At 37.4% G+C, this 17,063-nt stretch overlaps 1 protein-coding gene across 1 annotated transcript in view; it reads right to left on the minus strand.

Annotated features, from left to right (window-relative positions):
- Positions 1 to 17,063, minus strand: part of LOC150084849 (26S proteasome non-ATPase regulatory subunit 8-like) — a 72,558-nt gene that overhangs the window by 17,585 nt on the left and 37,910 nt on the right. Inside the window, exons 4-5 of the mRNA XM_090375594.1 lie at positions 14,332 to 14,425; positions 5,867 to 5,965 (exon numbers count right to left, since the gene is read on the minus strand). Of these exons, the coding sequence (XP_090231720.1) occupies positions 5,867 to 5,965; positions 14,332 to 14,425 (193 nt within the window). The remainder of the gene's footprint in view (positions 1 to 5,866; positions 5,966 to 14,331; positions 14,426 to 17,063) is intronic.

A 17,063-nucleotide genomic window follows, 5' to 3' on the forward strand; every position in this document is an offset into this window, starting at 1 on the left:
CACAAAGGCGAATCGTGCATAAGCGAATTCAGTTTGTGTTATATAAGATATCGTTCCCCTATTTATAAATCGTGTATGATCAAATTCGTGTAGTGTAAACATGTGTTATACGAGGACTGACTGTATATAGAAGTAATCAGTCTTTATACTTATCATCATCTCATGGTGTACATTTTAAAAGTAACCATAGAAGACTATAAAATATAGTCTTTTTGCTGAAGGCTGTGGGTGGTTAATGGCCACTTTTTATTATTATTATTATTATTATTTTTACATTTAGTTATTAAATACAAAACTTCAACAATTATTACATGGCTCTAATAACATTCATATTATTATATTGTTATGATAATATTGTTAGGTACTGAAGAAAATACAGGCAGTTCTCGCTTTACGAGTTCCTGGGTTTACGAATCCAACCCCCCCCCCCCCCAAGTATCAACAAAATCAAAAATATGAAACGTTAATTGCAAAAAATTAATGTTTAACATTCATAAATACCGCGTTTCAAACCATGCGGATAGCTATACAATACAGTGTACCCAGCTTTACGATATTAATCTATTCCAGAGACACCATCATATCGTGAAAATATAGTAACGTGAACCCAATAACACTGTTTTTCAGTAATTCGTTCCACGACCTCGGAAGTTGAAATTTTCGCTATATAACTTTCCAAAAGGTCGTTTTTATAGTGCAAATTGTATTAGTTACCAATTCAAATCACTAAAATGCACTACACTTTCATCGTTATCATACGTTCTGTTATGAACGCCTTTGTGACATTTTTCTAAAGCACATTTCTGGAGGTCACGACCATAAAACAATAAAAACAATTTGCACTTTTCGGTTTATTGGGTTTTTCTGTTACTGCAAGCAATTATAAATGGGTAGTAAATACAATGTTATTGCATTTGCGAAAATACCGATAGCTGGAATTGTGTGGTTATTATGGTGAAATGTGTTTCCCCCTTTACTGAAATCTTCAATCGTATAAAAAACAAATTTTCAGAACCTCATTCATTCCTTTTTTTAAGCTTCGTAAACTTGTTACTCCGTGCAAATCACGTTAGTTGTGACTTGTGCGTTCTGTTAAGAAATGCTTATGCATCTATTGAAATTTATAAAGAAAAGAGAAGATTACCTTGGAAACAAATGTCTCTTGAAGCATTTCTGAAGACGACTCCTTGCGCAACAAGCGCCGAGCCAATAATAAGTGATCAATGAGTGTGCATTTAGTTGATGATGAAGAATAACCATCCTTAATTTCATTGTTGAGAACGTAACTCCTATTTTAAAAATTATGTCTATGGGATTTAATTCCCACTTTACGAACGCACGCTAGGAACGAATTAACTCGTAAAGTCAAGAACTACATGTACATAAAATATCATAAGAAAGCAATACAGAAAAACTGAATAATACTAAAATAAATGGATATCTTCAAAGGTCTACGTGATACTATGTTCTAGTTTACTTGGGAAAGCCTCCACTGCAAGTTGGACAACTCTGGTTTAGCCTAACCTTTTCTATAATAAAAACATTTATTCTTAACACAACTGACCAATTTGATTGGATACTATGATGCAGTAACAAAGGAACTGGATTCATTAACCACGGTATTATTGTTTACAGTAAGAGGGTCATATTGTGAATATAGCCTATAATGAAAAGTCTGCTCTCACAAGCATTATTTAATATACTGTTAATTTAATTGCATTGAGTAGAGAAATTCTATGATAATAACAGGTGAACTCTGTGGAAATTTTCACTGTTAATGACCGTTTTAAATTGCAATGGTAATATGCTGCATGTTTGTAAAAATATGCAACTTATTTATCTGCAAGGATAAACAAGCAAAATGAAATAAATTTATACAAATATTTGTTTCACTGGTGTTGCTTGCATACTACTTTAAATAAGACCGAGATTATACTTCAAAATGTTTATGTACAAAAGAAAAATTTAATGTGCAGTATAAAAGTCCATATTGATGTATACAGTTGTTTCATAATATATGGGCTTTACGTTCAGGATCAATGCAGGACCTGAAGCAATGAAAAAAGTTTGTATAAACATATCTGATTCTTAATATCAAGTAAAAAATAATGTCCTTGTATGAATAAACATTCACACAAGGTTCAAATATGTTGTTTCACTAGGTATGTGCCTGTTATTTATTTTTTTATTATTTTTTGCCATTGAAAATTCCATAGCTATTGTTTTCAAATCTATACAGTCATAGCTCCATAACCATTCAGAATGGGAAATATTTATATAAACTTTTTTCATTGCTTTCAAGGTTGTGAATTGATGCTGAAAGTAGAGTCCAGATGTTATGAAACATCCTGTATACAAATATACCTGTTTAAAAATAAATTCTGAATAGCTTAAATCAATTCATTTGAATTATATTTTCAAATTAGTTTAAATATCACTATTTGTTGGCATGATGTCGTTGTACAGTTATTGTATTTAACATCAAAAAAGGCCAATGAAGAAGAAAATAGATTTTCTCACATTGCTATGCATTTTCTGTAGAAAATTCACTTCCTTTTTCTGATACATATTCCTCTCTGCTGAAATTGGTATTCAATGTGTGGATGAAAGTGAACTATTATGGAAACACTTTCCTTCCGAAACTTTCACCACCCAAGATGAGAAAATGACTTCTGGGTTTAAAGCAGTCAAAGACTAATTAACACTGCTGATGGGCACAAATGCATCTAGGGATATGAAGCTAAAACCAACTCATTTACCATTCTGAAAAGCCTTGAACTATGAATTGATTGTCCAAACCTAATTTAGCAGTAATATGGAAATTGAAAAGAAAAGTCTGGGTAACAATGGGCTTGTTTTACCAATTGGTTTGTCGACTATTTTTGTTCTGCTATCCAACATTATTGTGGACGAAATAATTTCAAACCCAAAGCACTTTTGCTATTGGACAATGCTCTAGGCCATCCTTCAAACATCTATTCCTATCAAAGTGATGTTTTTCCCGCCAAACACAACTTCACTGCTATAACCAATGGACCAGGGCATTATAGTAGCCTTTAAAGCTTACTATCCAAGATGCACTTTTAGTCAGTTGCTTGAGGCTAATGATCGTCGACAATGGTCGACCAAAGACTTCTGGAAAAATTATAATATGAAAGCAACTGCAATATCAAAGAAGCCTTGGATGAAGTGAGAGATCAGTGTCTTAATGGTGTTTGGTGGCAAGAGGGACCCAATGTTGTTAAAGGATGTGATGGAATAGAATGTGAAATTCCTGCAATTAGCACAGAAGTTGCTCGAACAGCACAGGCAGTAGGCTTTGAAGAAGTCAACATAGCTGATGTTCACGATTTACTGAATAACTATGGTGAGACACTAATAAATGAGGAACTCGAAGGGTTAACAGAGCAACAGTTCAGAAAATGTAGAGGTTCCCCAGAGAGAATGTTAACAAAAGAGATCATGTCTAATTGTTTAAATGAAGTGATTCACATCTTAGATGCCCTATCAGAAAATGACCCTGATTTTGGACGAAGCCGTATAGCGAAGAGATCCGGTTTAAATGCTTTAAACTGTTATAGCGAGATTCTACATGATTGCAAGAAAAAAGCAAAACAGTCAACCCTAGATGCATTTTTGAAGAATGCTGTCAAAGTGAACAATAGTGTAGTTCAGTGTTATTTTTCATAATAGATTTTGAGTTTACTGTTTTACTTGACTTTTGGAAAGTTTTCTTTTATACTGTATTTCTTAATATAATATGTGATTTTAATTTCAAATAAATTTATTTTCAACAATGTGTACCTTGTAGGAACATATCCATACAAGAAACTCTCGGTTTACAAACGAGTTCAGTTCCAAGACATTGTTCATTATGCTTGCATTCCTGAGCTTTTACAATATGTATTATATACGTCAGCAGCCATTTTAAAGCATTAAAACCATATACTAAACATCGAATGGTCTATACAATACATTTTATTTTAATCTATGTATATGCTTATGCTTTATTGTATATGATATGTTGTATAACAAAATAAAATAAGAAAAGAATAAAAAAAAGCATGATATAGTATTTGTTAATTTTAAATAACATAATATACATACATACACCGATGAGCCAAAACGTTATGACTGGCGAGTTATGCAAATCGAAGCAACTGCAGGTGAACTACAGCACGTGCGCGGGTTGGGACATGGTATAAAAAAACACGAGGAAGACTTCCTGGTACTGAGCTCCGTTAATGAGTGTTACTCTTGTTCTTCAGATGGGAAAGGCAGCAGACAGAGTTAAGCGAGTTTGTCAAAGACCGTGGGATGCTCACGGTCAGCCATGGTTAGTACCTCCCAAAAGTGATCCGAGGAGGGAAAAACCCACAGACTGCAGTGAGGTGTTGGATGACCATGACTTATCGATGCTCGAGGTGAGCGAAGGCTCTCCTGGATGGTATGTGGCAACAGAAGGGTGACTGTGGCGCAATTTGCCAGTAATTGGAATGCTGGTGATGGGAGTAATGTGTCACAACACGTAGTACATTAAACCCTGCTGAAAATGGAGCTGTAAAACTGCAGGCCACTCCGAGTGCTCAGCGGCAGCGCATACAATGGGTACGCGAGCATCAAAACTGGACCTCGAGTGTTTGGAAGGTTGTCTGCTCCGATGAATCACGTTTACCTGGGGAAATAATGGCGCCTCAATGCACCATGGGACGAAAACAAGCTGGTGGCGGCAGTGTCATGCTTTGGGCGATGTCCTGCTAGATACCCTGGGTCCAGTCATCTATGTGCCAGGCACTCTGATGTCTACCACCTACCTAAACATCATTGCTAACCAGGTACACCCTTTAGTGGCAACTGTCTTCCTCTCTGGCGGTGCCGTCTTTCAGCAGGATAACGCGCCATGCTATACTGTCCGGATTGTTTGAGACTGGTTCATCGAACATGAGGAAGACTTCTGGGTATTGAATGCCCTGGCCTCCAAATTCCCCAGACATCAATCCCATTGAGCATTTGTGGTTTGTGTTGGAACAGCAACGCCGATCTGCGGCATCTCAACCACAGACCTTACAGGAGTTAAAGGATCTGCTGGTTACATGTTGGTACCAGATACCACAAGACATTTAGAAATTTTGCCTCGCTGAGTAAGAGCTGTTTTGGCTGCACGTAGAGGACCAAAATCATATTAGGCAGGTGGTCATAATGTTTTGGCTCATCAGTGTATATATTCAACTTTTATTCATCAATATCTTCATCAGAGTTCAACATTCTACACAGCATAGCATGTAAACCAACTTTTTTTTACTGGCTAGATTAGTTTTATTAACTAAGAACAGTTCAGTATAATTATCACATAATTTTCTGATAATTATTGTAATAAATCCTTTTTTAAAAGTTTATTTAAATCTTACAATTATGTTCACTATAAATTTGGCATTTTGTTTTATAAGGAACTCTATCTAGTGGTGACTTTAAGAAATTTTGAATGAATTCGTTAATAAGAAATTTTGAATTCGTTAATAGCAAATGTTCGTAAATCGAACATTCGTAAACTGAGAGTTGCCTGTATTCCTGCTATGGTATTTCTACTTCCGAGATAATGAAAAGTTTCTTATAATGAACTGAAGTTCTGGAACATATCTACTTTGTTAACTGAGGTATCACTGCATTTCCACATTTCCAGGAACTGTTGTTAACTGTTGTTGTTAACCTGATGCATCTATAAATTATGCCAAGAAATTTCCACTCTGAACTGTATGTCAGTGCTCTATTAACATGGTATTAAAATCTTTGTACCTAAGTTTTCTGACATTTATATTTGATAAATAACTGTTAAATAATATAAAATTTATTCAGAGAAAGAGAATACCTTGTTATAACTGCCTTCCATTAAGTACTGTTCCATGGAAACTGGATGTCGAATATAAAGATTGCTTTGAATTTCTTTTGGAGGAAGTAACTCTAGTTCCTAAAAAATAAAATAACTTATCAAAAATTTAGAGGTCTTGAGATCAAAGACATTTAAATACATGCAATGCAAATACATTGCACTCACAGCATGGATTTGTTAAGGGGCAGTCCTGTCAAACATTTATACTGTGGACTAATGTTATTAATGGAGTTCCCCAGGGTTCAAGTGCTGGGCCCATTGTTGTTTCAATATTTATTAACAATAATGATGAAAGTATATAAGCCTTAATTATAAGTTTGCAGATGATACAAAAGTTGACAGAGAGGGTAACAACAGCAATCAGGGTGAGATACTGTAACAAGATCTAGGAAAAATTGAGTCAGTGGGCTGAGAAATGGCAGTTGAAGTTGACAAATGCAAGGCACTGCACATGGGAGCAGTAATCCCAGAGTAACTTATCGACTACGTGATACTACACTCATGATAGTGGAAAATAAAAAAGACCTGAGGGTAACTGTGCAGTCAGATACAAAATTCTCTGAGCAATGTAGACATGCTGCCAGGACAGCTCATGGGTCTTTATCAATGATATACAGAAACTTTGCTAGCAGAATCTTGAGTACTGTATATAGGTCTGAAGGCCTCACTTTAGGAAGGATGTAGATCTACTCGAATGGGGGCAGAGAAGGGCAACTGGATTGGTGAAGGGAATGCTTACTTAGAAAAGCTTCAGTTCTGCAAACTGCAGCATCTGAAGACTAGGGCACCTGTGGGGGTGATCTTGATTGAGGTGTTTAAAGGCCTTGAATGGATTGAGTAAGCTGAATGTTAATGTCATTCTTTCTATTGCTGAGACTACACACATGATGGGACAAATTCAAGTTGAGAAAGGATGGTTGCAGGATAGATTTGCCTTCAGCCAGAGGGTGGTTGGTTTGAACAAATTCAAGGAAGAACTAAAGAAATTCTCGGAAGGTATGGATAGGTGAAGTATGTTAGTTTTTTTTTGTTGATGATACTATATAAGCTTGCTTTCTTGCATCATTTGTCACTTCTATTACAAATCCCACTGGAAAATATTTTAAAATTGTTTTAATTTTTCTTCTAAAAGTATTAAAATTAAAATATAGAAACGTTAGGCAGATGGGCTGCAAAATGGCACTTGAAGTTTAACATTGATAAATGCAAAGTTCTGCATATGGGTAGCAGTATCCCCTGTGTTTCATTTTCCACTATTCAGGGTAGTGGAAAATGAAAAAGACCTGGGGGTAATTATGCAGTCAAATATGAAGTTCTCTGAACAGTGCAGAAAGGCTGCCAGGACAGTTCACGGGGTTTGTCAATGATATACAGGAATTTTTCTAGCAGGGATAAGGCGGCGATTATCTCACTGTATAAGGCATTTGTCAGGCCACATCTTCAGTACTGCATACAGGTCTGGAGGCCTTATTTTAAGAAGGATGTGGAGCTGCTGGAATGAGTAGAGAGAAGGGCAACAAGATTGGTGATTGTTGTTTGCTTGCTTGTTTTTTTTAGGTATTGGTATTGGTATGGTTATTTCTGGCGCAAGGGCTACTTAGGGCATATTGCGCCTATAAACGAGGTGAGGATTTCACGGTGTCTGTAAAAAACAGTTAGAGACAATTATACAGATTTATGCGTTTTAAGAAGCGGAAAAATTCCGGGAGATTTGCATCATTACCTATGAACTGTTGGAGTGTCAAAGGTTGTTGGAGATTACTGTATGAAGCTTTTCGGGCATCAGTGTATAAGGTACATTCAACGAGTATGTGCTTTATTGTGAGAACGGAGTTGCAGTGCATACACTGCGGAGGATCATTCCCTGTAAGAAGAAAAATATGGGTGAGCTGACTGTGCCCGATCCGGGCTCTGGCCAGGATGACTTCTTCTTTTCTGTTTACAGAAAAACTGGAAACCCATAACTGTGGTTCAGGTTTTATTTCACGGAGCTTGTTATTCAGTTGAGATTGCCATAGAAGTGTCCATTGTTCTTTGCATGTATTTCTTATATGGGATCTGTAGTCCATATATGGAACATAGTAACCTGGTGATGCTATGTTGGATGAATGTTTGGCTGCATAGTCTGCTTTTTCATTCCCTGATATCCCAGTGTGACTTGGGATCCAGCAAAAGATGACAACTTGTTGGTGATCATGGATATGCATTAGTTGAGATTTTATAGATTTTATTAAGGGATGTGTTGTTGAGGAGGAATTTTGCAAGGCCAAGATTGAACTCTGTGAGTCACTATATATTACACTTTTTTGGATGGACAGGTGGAGAATGTTTTCTAAGGCAAGCTTGATAGCATATAATTCAGCTGTATAACTGCCGCATTCGATGGGAAGTGAAACAGAGATAGTGTTAAAGGGAAAGACAGCTGCAGCACCGACTTTACTACCAGACTTTGATCCATCAGTGTATACTTGCGTAAAATTTTGGTAATTTTGTGTGTGAGCGGCATGCAGTTGCTGTATATTGGTATTTGCAAGCGAATGTTTTCCCCAGTTTAAGAAATAGCTGTCACAGGATGCTTTAATATAGGACCATGGAGGATCTGAACTGTTCAGATCATGAAGGATTTTGTCCAGATGTATATTCCAATTTTGTGATAGTTCCTGTAATCTGATGCCAGCAGGTCGAACTGCTCTAGGTTTATTTCTGTAGTACATTGAGAACTGTGGGTTGTTAAGTATTGGCCAATTGGGGTGAGAAGGCAGACTTTGAATTTTGGCTGCATAGTTCAGAAGTAACATCTTTCTCCTGAGGCTGAGCGGAGGTTCATGGGCTTCGACATAAAGACTTTGCACTGGCGATGTTCTATAAGCGCCTACAGCAATTCTGAGGGCAGAATGTTGAATGGGGGCAAGACGTGCTAGCACGCTTTCCCTAGCAGAATCATACACCGGGGCGCCATAATCAAGGCGTGATCTGATCAGGGATCTGTACAAGTGAAGTAAGGTGTACCGATCTGCACCCCATGATGTAGAAGAGATAATTCTTAATAAATTCATTTTTTTCTGGCAAGCAGTCCTTAGATGTGTGATATATTCTAAGAAGTTCAGTTTATTATCAAAAATTAAACCAAGGAGACGAATGCTATTCACCACTGTGATGGGATGATTTGTTAGTTGTATCTCTGGATCTGGATGCATCTTTCGTTTATTACAAAAGTGAATGACTCTAGATTTCTGATAGGATAATCGGTAACCATTGTGTATCATCCATAACTCAATGTTATTTATAGATGTTTGCAGCTGCCTTTCGATAAAGCTCATGTTTTGCGAGCTACAAGACACAGTCAAATCATCAGCATAGAGGTAAGAGTTTACAGCTTTTGGAATATTTTTTGTCATCTGATTTATTCTAATTGCAAATAAGGTTGCACTGAGTACAGAGCCCTGCGGGACTCCTTCTTCTTGTATGAATGTTTGCGAAAGTACTTGCCGATAGCGAACTTGAAAGGTCCTGTGTTGTAGGAAATTCTGTATGAAGTACGGTAAGTGTCCTCTCAGGTCCAGGGAATGAAGATCTTTCAGGATACCAAACCGCCAAGTGGTGTCAAAAGCCTTCTCTATGTCGAGACATGCCATTACTAGATGTTTGTTTTGGATAAACGCATTCCTGATGTCTGTTTCCGCTTTGATCATGAGATCTAGAGATGATCGGTGTTTTCGGAAACCAAATTGATTGTCAGAGATAATATTTTGGGAATCAAGATACCACGTTAGTCGACGGTGTATCATTTTTTCTATGGTTTTACTTAGGCAGCTTGTGAGCGAAATGGGTCTGTAATTGTTCGGAATAGAATGATCTTTCCCTGGTTTGGGTATCGCCAGTACAAAAGCATGACGCCAGAGGCTGGGGAAGGAATGCTCCATAAATATGCGATTGTAGAAGGTCAGTAGCGAAGATAATGATTTATTGTCTAGATGTTGTAACATTATGTAGTATATTCCATCCGGGCCAGCAGCACTGTTTTTAGCGGTGGATAAAGCTTCTTGAAGTTCTACCAAAGTAAGTGGTGTATTGTATTGGAAAGAGGATGTAGTTCTAAAATTCTGATGGGATTTTTCTGCTACAGCTTTAATCTTTTGAAATGATGGATCATATGCCGTAGAGTCAGACAACTGTGAAAATACCGTCCCTAGAGCATTTGCAATCTCTGCAGGAGTAGATAGCTCCTGTCCATTCACGGTGAAAAGTGGGGACGACAAAGGGGGAAATTTACCATTTAATTGTCTTATTTTCCTCCAAATAATTCTTACATCAGTATTTTTATTAATTGTAGTTGCGAATTGAACCCAAGAGTCTCTTTTTGCTTTCTTTCTAATATGACGGGCTTTAGCTCTAATTTTCTTGTAATTTATAAGATTAGTGGTGGTAGGATGTTTGCGGAATAAATTCCATGCACGGTTTTTTTCTTTTTTTATATTCTTACAATCCTCGTTCCACCAATAATTTCTGTTTCTACGAATGCTTGACTTTGATTGTGGAATGGCGGTGGATGCAGCTGCTAGAATCTGTTTTGTAATATGGTCGGCAACTGTGTCAATCGGATGAGATTTGATGATCTGATTGTCGAAGGATACGTTAGTGGTATACTTTGCCCAGTCTGCCTTGGAAAATTTCCATTTTGTGTGAGTTTCTGAAGGTATGCAGTGTGACGTTTCAATTTTACATATTATAGGGTAGTGGTCACTATTGAGTGGATCATCCAGAGCTGTCCACTGGATACTAGGGAAAAGGATTGGAGAGCAGATAGAGAGATCTATTGAAGAGACTGTTCCTGTTGGGAGGTGGAGGTAAGTTGGCGAACCAGTATTTAATATGGTTAGATTCCGTCTTTCAATAAGCATTTCGATGATTTTTCCCCGTCCGTCTGTATTGGAAGAACCCCACAATGGATGGTGTCCATTGAAGTCACCCAATAAGCAGAAAGGGGTTGGCAACTGCTGAATGAGATCTTCAAGTTCATGTATGGTACAAGGGCGACTGGGTGGCAGGTAGATTGAAGCAAGTGTTAGGGTAACGCCAATGGCTATTCGTGTGGCAACAATTTCAACATTGGTTTGTAACTGGATGCGTTTGCAGGGTACTCTTCCATCTATAAGTATCGCTACCCCTCCGTGAGCATTATTAGTAGCAGGTCTGTCTTGCCGAAAGAGAGTGTAATTTTTTATCGAAGTAGACACCTGAGGTGTTAAATATGTCTCTTGTAAACAGATTCCAATTGGTTTATAACGCTTAATTATCTCGTGGATGTCGTCGATATTGCTGCAAAAGCCTCTACAGTTCCATTGGATGATGTTTTTCATTGTTTGGATTTAAATGAGGAAGCTGTGTCTGTCTGCTTTTTGGAAGTCTGTTTCTGTCGGTCAATTTTTATTTTGTCTCGCTTTGAAAATATTGGTCTGGCGTCTATTACATCTTCTGGATGAATTTCCAGAATGGTTTCCGTTTCTTCATGAGAGCAAGTCTCATTCGTGTCCATGAAGAAAGATTCAGCATGCTGCTTGTTACCGGGATCAGAGTTTTCTGTTTGACTAGATCTTACAGGAGTTGTAAGAGTAACAGGAGGTATCGTGACTGGTGTGTTATTAGATCTATTAGAAGTCTGTTGCTTTGAGGACTGAGGTACAGTAGAGAGTAAAGTTCGAGCCCATTCAGAAATAGAGATGCTTGGCGGGATTGATGTATCTGTTTGAACTGATATTGAGTGAAATTTTTGAGCAGCGTCGGCATATGTACGTTTTGGCATCGGTATTAGTTGCTGTAATTGTTTTCTGGCTTCGGAAAATGAGACTTTCTTTTCTATCTTGTATTTTTGAATTTTCTTCTCGTATTTCCACTGATCGCATGTTTTTGAGAAAGCTGGGTGATTGCCTTTACAATTAGGGCAAAGTGAGGACTGCGATTTACAATCAGCTTGGGCATGTTCCTTCGATCCACAGTTAGGGCATACGGCATCGCCTCTACAGACAGTTTGGGAATGTCCAAATTTTTGACATTTATAACACCTTAGCGGGTTTGGGATATACGGGCGAATGCGGCAGTTCAAATACCCGGCTTTTACTGATGATGGTAGGTTGGGTGAGCTAAATGTCAGTATGATACTGCGAGTTGGAATAAGTTCGCCATCTTTCTTAATCATGATTCTCTTCGCTTGTATGACCTTCTGATCCTGCAATTCGTTGACAATTTCCTCTTCTGAAACATTCATTAGGTCCCATTCTGAGATAACACCCTTGGAGGTATTGAGTGTTGCGTGTGGTGACACCTTAACAGGGATTCCATTGAATGTTGTGAGCTTGAGAAGGTACTCTGAATGTTTAGAGCTTGTAGTCTCAACCAACAGGTCGCCAGATTTGAGACGGCGCACCATTTTGGGGGAACCTGCTACATTTTCCAGACACTTTTGTATGAGGAATGGCGATAGATTGCCTAGGGCCTGGTTTGCTAAGGAATGCAGGATCAGGAAACTCGGATGTTCTATTAGGGAATCATCCGTCTTCAGTCTCTTTCGGTTGGTTTTGTCATCATTAGGTTGGTGCAAATCCTTTGAATTTGGATTTGCTGTCTGAATCGGGGGAAAGTTTTCAAAGTCCATGTTTTGCTCCTTTTGGCCCTGGGGGTTTGCTTTACCACCCAGGTTTCCGGCCCCGCCACGGGGAGGCAGGAGCAGTGCCACAAGGTGACCAAGCGGCTGGGTTAGGAAGTTAGTATTAATATAAAAAGAAACAGAAAGGTGGTTTTCCTTCCTGGGCCTTTGCCTACTTCTTGTAGTGCGAAAGAGCTACTTTGATCGAGAAATCAAGAAAAACGGTTGTTGAAACAAAAATAGAATCTATTCGCTGAAAATCTCTTTAGGAAAAAACGCTTTTACAGACGCACTAGAATCGCTTGGCCACGGAACGCTTGGCACCCGGGGCCTTTTTTTTAGGAGCATCAGCAACTAAGGCCATATTGCTCAGGGATATGTGGTGGTCATTCCCTGACCTTTCTGCATCCTCTGTATTTGGTGGTCACGGGCTCGAACCCAGGTCTAATCAAGACGCGTGCTACGCATTGCTGCTCCTGCCCACCTGGCTACGGAGGTGCCTGAGATTAGTGAGCAGAACAAACGGGTACTCTTACCAAGAAAGGCTTCTGGAAACTAGGGACCTGCAAGGTGATCTGATTGAGGTGTTTAAAGCTTTGAATGGATTGATCTAGCTCAATGCTGATGGGATTCTTCCTCTTGCTGAGACCACACACATGAAGGAACACAAATTCAAATTGAGGAAGGACGGTTGTGGAATAGATGTGTAGAAGAATGCCTTTAGCCAGCAGGTGTTGATTGCCGGAATAAAATTCCATCTGTTGTTGTGAAAGTTAAATAAATTCAAGGAAGAACTAGACAAACTATTAGAGGGGATGAATAGGTGAAATGGGAGTTTTTTTTTTTTTTGGCTGATGCTGTACAAGCTTGCTTTTTTTGCATCAGTTGCCACAGCAAATGCCAATTTGAAGAGAAAAGCTTAATAGCACAGCAAACAACTCGGCTGGTCTTCCCGACACACACACACACACACACACACACACACACACACACACACACACACACACACACACACACACAATAACAAAATACAATTAATTTAGCATTCATTCTATACTGGTTCCAACATGGCTGCTGTTCCAAGCAGAAATTCCCAGAACCTTGTCCCAATGATGGAATTCAAGTTAATCATTAACTTCATTAATTTAACATTATTAGTTTCATTTTTATGCATTACTTTTATATTTGTACATTAAAAATATTTTATATGCATGTATATATCAAAAGTAATTAGATTATTTGACGAAAATATCAGATAAGAGTTGTACTGATATCAAATGTTTTAAGTGTGTATGTGTATCTTAAATGATTAAAAATTTATTACAATCAACCCATTTCATTCTCCATGAGTGAAAAAATTTATTCACAAACAGAGGAAACAGCAAATAGGCAAAACCCTCAACCAAGGATCACAACTAGTAAGGGATACTGGTACTATTAGCTAATATGAAACAGGACTAATAATGCCTACACTGATCTAAGTTATATTAAACTTTGACAAAAGTCCTTAAGTTTTTAACCAGAAATGATTGATATTTATTAATTAATTTATTAATATTGTATAAATTTTAAAATGTATACAATATTAATAAATTAAATTAATAAATAAATAAATTAATAAATTAATTTATTTATTATATTTAAATTACAATGTAACACAACTGAATGTGATCAAGATTTTTGGCTTTTTACAAATGACTCATCTGAAACTTTGAACACAGAAAACATAGGATGAATAGAGAAAATTATCATCTTTTTTTCCTGGATTCAAAAGAGCTAAATCAAACCAAATGCTACTTACTGTATGGAAATCAGCGACCTTATTTTGTGAAAGAAGGCACAGGAGATTCAGTCCAAGTAGTTGATATTTATATGCAGACTCTGGTAAATTATTCCTAAAATAAACAGTTCAAAAGTATTTATTTAGTTCTTATTTAATAAAAACCTAAAATCAAGTTATCAAATATTCATTCAACTAAATAAAATTCCAAGCCCAGAAAAAACACATTGATTGCTTAATGTATTTGAATATACCAGATCAGATGCATCTGTTGATCATCTAAAACATTTGAATCAAGATCTGCAAATGCCTAAAATTTCTCAGGAAGCTATAGCATACAAAATCATTTTTCTGAAAAAGTTCCATAACTTAAATTTGACAATAGTTGCTGTTCAATGTTTACAAATTTATAATGTATAAGTTAAACTCAATGCAACAAGGCATCATAGGGTTAAGAGTACAAATGATCTATATAATATTGGTGTGAACACACCATAGATCACTCTTAAAGCAAAAAACTACATTTGTAGTGTAAAAGGGCATCATTTTATCTGTATCTCATATTGTGCTCCTTCTTCACAACTGGATTGTCATGTCTGCAATACCAGGGTACCTGCCCACTCACCAAGAATAGGTAACAATAGTCTTCTCTTTTAGTGAAGCGTTACTTATTTGAGGTAGTGCGATACATGGCAACTCGTGAAGGAGCACAATATGAGATACAGATAAAATGATGCCCTTTTACACTACAAACGTAGTTTTTTGCCTTTAAGAGTGATCTATGGTGTGTTCACACCAATATTATACAGACAAATTTATAAGCACTTACTATTTTTATCATGTTCATCCATTCATATGAAAGTAAAAAAAAACTACTGGATAAAGGTTCACAAGAAATTCTCACACACACACAGAGAGAGAGAGAGGAATAGATGATGGTTCCGTGTCTATACACCTTACTTCCCATTCCAAAACATCCCACAGATTTTCAACTGGATTGAGGTCAGGTGAATTCGGAGGCCAATCAAGATGGGCAATATCTTCACTGTGTTCCTAGAACCACTGATGACATGACACATTATCATGTTGGAAGATCCATTTCTGTCCAAGAAAAAGCGCAACATGGCAGGATGTGAGTGGTCTCCTAAGACTCGCCAGTGAAACGCCGGTCCATATGCACCACGGGGCCTAGTTCTTGTCAGCAAAAGATGCCCCATATTAAGCAACCAATACCATGTGCTCGGATAGAGGGCACCATGCATGATGGGGTCCTTAGACTTGTGTTATACACAAAGGTATTTGGACTCATCCAACCAGCATGTTGTTGGCAACACAGCATCTGCCGTCGACAATGATCATTGGTGAGGCGAGAGTATCTCCTGGATTATCTGCTGTGGAATCCCATATATCTGAATGTGTGGTGCATCATCATTTGGGATATTGTTCTTGCATTCCCCACATTATATTGCAATGTCCACTGTCACACAGCAATCTACTGTTGAGCCCATACAACATGCTATACCCTTTGCTCATTGAGATGAACATCCACCTTGTGTAATCCCTTAGTTGTCAGTGGAAGGTTGTTTGACTTGTCGGCACCATTCTTTGTGCACCTCAACCACAGTGGGCCATGAGCAACTGACAAGACATGCTGTTTCTGATATGGAAGTATCCAACACATCAGCTCCCACAATCGTGCCCTTTTGAAACTCCGTGGTATCCTTACTATGTTCCATAACTGCTACTTTGTCATCTTGACTTGCACAATCAGATGCAAATTACCATTGTTCTAGCACATTAAGCTGTTCAGCTTTTTATACTGTAAGCTATGCACTATACTCCATTAAAGATTAAGCAGTCATAATTATATATAATAATTCCTTAGTTGTGTGTGTGCGTTACATAGGCATATTACCCTGCTGAAGTTCTTGGATGTTGTTTGTTGAAATATGCTGATTGCAGGAATGAATGGGAAATTAAAGTTCGTGCTTTTTTTTTTATTTTTTAAGAATGTTTTTTTGTTAGCAATTTACAAAATATATACAATGAATTATTACAACTTGTTTATTCTGTTAATCAGAGGATTCGTGAAATGTGTTGTATGTTTCAATTTTTATTAAAACTCAGAGGTATATGTGAAAAGAAAATGCTTTTCACGAAAAGTGTGTTGCAAGTTATATCTAGGTGAGCTATCTGGTTGAAGTATGTTGAAGAGTTGTTTTTTTTTTTTGCAAACTTGTGGGGAGTCATACACTGAAGCACTTGACTTCTAGAGGTATCAAGAGGGGGAACAGCACTATTCAGGGAAGCAGAATGCAACTGGGAGGGAAGGCATCAAAAGAGAGACAAAAATTGTACTGAACTGTACTACAGTAAGGGACAAAAGCTATGTCTTATCAGTTCCTATGTAATAATATATTATAAACAATATATTGCCAAAAGCTTGAATCATCTGCAAAATGTTGCAACACTATAATCAGATTCGCCACAACCACAAACTTCTTTCAAGGAATTATGAATTCCTATGGGATTCTGTCTAGGTACCATTTTAGTTTTATCAGATTAATGTATTACTGCTGAACTTCATGAATTATCATCCCATTTTTTTCTATGTTAAAATATTTTAGTTCAAAAAGCATACAAACAAAAATTGTAGAAGAACCTTCTTTTTAGAAGGTTCAACATTTTTTGACAAATTCAGCGGTCAGAGATCTAACTTTTCACTGCTCCACCAAACAGTACAGTATAGTACA

This window comes from Mastigoproctus giganteus, chromosome 6, assembly GCF_048544385.1.
Source record: "Mastigoproctus giganteus isolate SK-2022 chromosome 6, ASM4854438v1, whole genome shotgun sequence".
NCBI lineage: Eukaryota > Metazoa > Arthropoda > Arachnida > Uropygi > Thelyphonidae > Mastigoproctus > Mastigoproctus giganteus.